Here is a 4,087-nt window from a genome sequence, read left to right on the forward strand (position 1 = left end):
GATCCTCTGGATCTCCTCCATTTCTGCTTTGTCTTCATCGGTCAGTGGAGCATCAGGAATAATGAGGAGAAAAACATGAACTCCAGGATGACAGCGAGACACACAGTGGAGAGTCTGACGCATCACTTCCTCCTCTGAGAGCTGAGTGTTAAACAGAGCTGGAAGCTCCACCAGATTGATCAGGCGTCCATGAAGCTCCACATCTGATCTTCTTTCTGTCTGCTGCAGGATCCGCTCTGATATTGAGGATTTTAATGTCCTGTCACTCCCATACACAACCAGATTCAGCTTCACGCCCTCTGAAACTGATAGAAGAACATTTAAAAAAAAAAAACTTTCATTATAGATCATTTATCACTGCAAGAATCAAATGTTTTCACACTCACATCGTTCTTCGGTTTGTTGTTTCTGTGCAAGATACTGTGAAGCTTTGTATTCAGCACAAACCAGGGGTCGCTCTTCATTCATTCGTACAATGTCCTCAAAAATCTGCAAAAGATCATCAGGAGAGCTACTCCTCTGAATACTGAAGTGTCTGTTAGCACATTTCTGAATAATTTTTTGTAGGATTTCATTGGTTTCAGTGGGCTCTTGTGTCGTGAGGACCATGGTGTGTTGTAAAACTCGCTCAGAGAAAGAGTCCAGCACCTTCTCCACACACTCTTGATCTTCTGTTGAACACTGCTCATGTCTAAAGAGCAGAACAATCACATGAGGTCCTGGATCAGACAGATACACACACTCTTTCACTGTCTGTGTGATCTGATGGAGTGACAGATGTGGCTGAAGCAGCTGAGGACTGTTGATGACCATCACATGTCTGTCCTTTAATCTTCCTCCCACTCTCTCTACAACATCTGGAGGAGCTTCACTGTCAAACGCTGCTCGTCCTAATATGAAGTTTCCCACGCAACTGTTTTCTGAAACATTCTTCCCCAGCAGTACAATCCTCACTGTAAAAGAGCGAAATTTAAAATCCATAATCCTCACATTACACACTAACACAGAACACATGACAGATGTTATGATTCCAGTAATTTAATCCACCATCAGTTATTGAACAGCAATGACCAGAATCTGGTAGTAAGAGGTGAATTTAAAATGTTTTGGCTTCTGTTTTGAAGGAGATAAACTGTCCATTTCCACACACTCCTCATCATGTATCATGTTTTTGCTCATCTAAAGCAGGGGTACCCAACCCTGTTCCTGGAGACCTTCCTGCAGAGTTTAGTTCCAACCCTGATCAAACACACCTGTCTGTAATTATCAAGTGCTCCTTCAGATCCTAATTAGTTGGTTCAGTTGTGTTTGATCAGGGTTGGAGCTGAACTCTGCAGAAAGGTAGATCTCCAGGAACAGGGTTGAGCACCCCTGATCTAAAGACTTACTCATAAGAGGTGTGTCTATGCTCTGTCTTCTTCTGCAAAGAGGATTATGGGCAACAGTCACTGTATGAAACAAAAGTATTATATATGACTCTAATCACAGAACATCAATAGAAATAAACAAGCAGAAAAGTGTGAGATGCTCTGAAATCTAATTGGTTTTGCCTTGGGGATTTTCACTGAACATACCATACAAAAAAATTCTTCAGATGTGATAACCTTTCTTCAGATAATAATCTTTCTAGCTGCTTTCAAATAATATTTCTTTTGACAGAATAACATGAAAATCTTCAACAATCATTTTAAGCATCTGTATGTTATTCTCACCACTTTTGTCAGCAGCTGACATGTTGATATTCTGTTTTTTCTTCTGTATGCTTCTTTAGGGTTTAGTTGATCATCTTCATTGACTCTTGATGTCTTTCTGTTCATGGAGATTCAACACAGTCCTGAGATTTGTCATTTCATCAGATCGTGTAGTATGGAGCTCTAAACAACTACTGTGTACTTACAGCAGAAGTGAAACTCACTGATGTTACTGCAGCTCATACATTGATCAGTGTCATTCACAAGTAAACGTATTTAATGTTACGTCTCATATTTACATTTCATATAACAAACATGTAACAGACATAAATACAATGAGGGTATTTGTAATGAAATACGATACCTGCATGCTAAGTTTTCATCATGCTAATATGTTTCTTACCTTGCTCCAAACAGGAGAGCAGGAAGAAATCGGTTTGTGCGGGTGGAGTCATTGACGTTACAAAGTCAAGACCTGTAGGTCTTGTTTGGCAACAAATGCGCGCAGGTTTTAGGTCAAGTTACAGTTGCTGTTGTGTAAACATGCCGGTATTCAATAATACGATATATCAAGATAAGGAACATGCACAATATTTTTATCCCTGGCACTTTAAAATACTGTGAATAATTATTTAATATAAATTATTCCGATTTTTTTAATGTATTTTAAGAGTACTTTTTCCATTAACTGGTTAAAATGCACAACACTCTGTATGCTGTGTCAGAGATACATGAATAGTCTGATGTAAACAAGCCCAACACAGATGAGAAGCGCATTGATGGAATGAGTGAAAGAGACGCGCTGAATGAAAATGCACATTCACTCTGACAACAGGTGGCGTCATTACCCTGGTAGCCCTGTAAACAAAGCAGCTGCTCAACTTTCTGTTTCTCAAGAGTATGTAAATATTTCAAACAGCCATTCAGATTTTTGTATATGCTATGTTGTTCATCACAGTGTCTAATACTCAAGTACTTAGATGTAATAGGGTATTTATTTACACACTTTTTACATTTTTATATGGACTACAATATGCTCTAAATATTGTTTGAAAATGTTTAGATGTAACGCTGTCAAATCACTAGCCAATTTGGCGGGTTACTTTTCGTAACTATGTTCACTCATAAATTTCTTGGGGATGTTCATGCAAGCCAAATCTGTGCATGTTTAGTGCATATACTGAACTCGTGAGACATCATGACATTATCGATTATATTACCAAACAAACACACCTACAGAGTGTCGACTACGTGATGTCTGGTTAGACCATAGGGTAAGACTAACTTACTGCGCGTACGCATTTAGAGTGTGTTCTTTTACTGCATGGTTCAGTCTATTAATATGCAGTAAGAATAGGGTGACCACCTGGCAACAGGGCTGTTGCGGGACATAGATGTGATTTTGCGGAACAAAGCAGGACACGTGTGAGACTGATACATTTTCTACTGTTATGCTATGTAAATACTGATTGCATCATATGTCATATGCGCTGATATGTGTTTCTGAGCGCGCACATGCAAGCGAGACAAAGCATAAAAAAAGACAAATCTTTTTTTATGAGAGTAAAGAGAATCCACCTGCGAGAGAAGAGATTTGCGCATTTTGATGTGCCCCGCATTACAAAATTGTGATCTAGATATTTGTCATTAAAATAACACCACAGAAACCTCAAACGAACTGTTAAAATAAGAGCTGCATCGATTTTTTAAATGGTTAAAATTAATGGAGAATATCGTGTTTTTCCGTGTGCGCTCCACCATTTCCGTCAGTGATTTTAGATCACTTGATGAGGACCGCAAATCCTTTATGCAGAAACTATCCCGCAAAAAAGAATAAATACAAAGCTTTCTTAAAGGCGATTTCTTAATATGATCATTAAAAACCAACAGACTGATGAAAATGCGGGACATTTTCTCAATATGCGACGTGCGGGACAAGGGGTGAAAATGCTGTGCAGTACAAGGCAAAGCGGGACAGGTGGTCACCCTAAGTAAGAATGATCACATAATTCAAGATATGGGGGCAGAAAATTTATATCAATATATATCTATATAATCAATATTACACAAAGAGTGCCTTTGTTTATTAAAAAAAAAAATCATGCTGATTTCAAATATCAGTGTTTAACATTTTGTTTAAAATATCGAAACATTTATGCATTTGTAACTACAGGTTAAAGCATTCCATGTCCCTCTAAGCTGCATAAACATGTGGAAATACATCTAAATGCCAGTTCATATGCAACTTCTGCAAAGATGAATTTTGCTGATACTGATTCATTTGTTTAGTAACAGCCTAAATGTATTATTATAATTGACTAATGTAAGAATTTGACTCAAAAGAATCAGATAAAAATAAATAAATAAATAAATTTAAACTTACTGGAAAAGATTCA

At 37.7% G+C, this 4,087-nt stretch overlaps 1 protein-coding gene across 1 annotated transcript; it reads right to left on the reverse strand.

The window, feature by feature from the left end:
• Nucleotides 1–119: 119 nt before the first annotated feature.
• On the reverse strand, nucleotides 120–2,146 carry LOC127159241 (GTPase IMAP family member 9-like; the record flags this gene model as incomplete). Its single annotated transcript, XM_051102126.1, has 3 exons — nucleotides 2,095–2,146; nucleotides 387–953; nucleotides 120–305 (listed from the first exon to the last, which is right to left on the reverse strand). Coding segments are annotated over exons 1-3 (805 nt in total), but the record flags the coding sequence as incomplete, so codon positions are not given.
• Nucleotides 2,147–4,087: the final 1,941 nt, after the last annotated feature.

The sequence above is a fragment of the Labeo rohita genome, unplaced genomic scaffold (genome assembly GCF_022985175.1).
Source record: "Labeo rohita strain BAU-BD-2019 unplaced genomic scaffold, IGBB_LRoh.1.0 scaffold_202, whole genome shotgun sequence".
Lineage (NCBI taxonomy): Eukaryota > Metazoa > Chordata > Actinopteri > Cypriniformes > Cyprinidae > Labeo > Labeo rohita.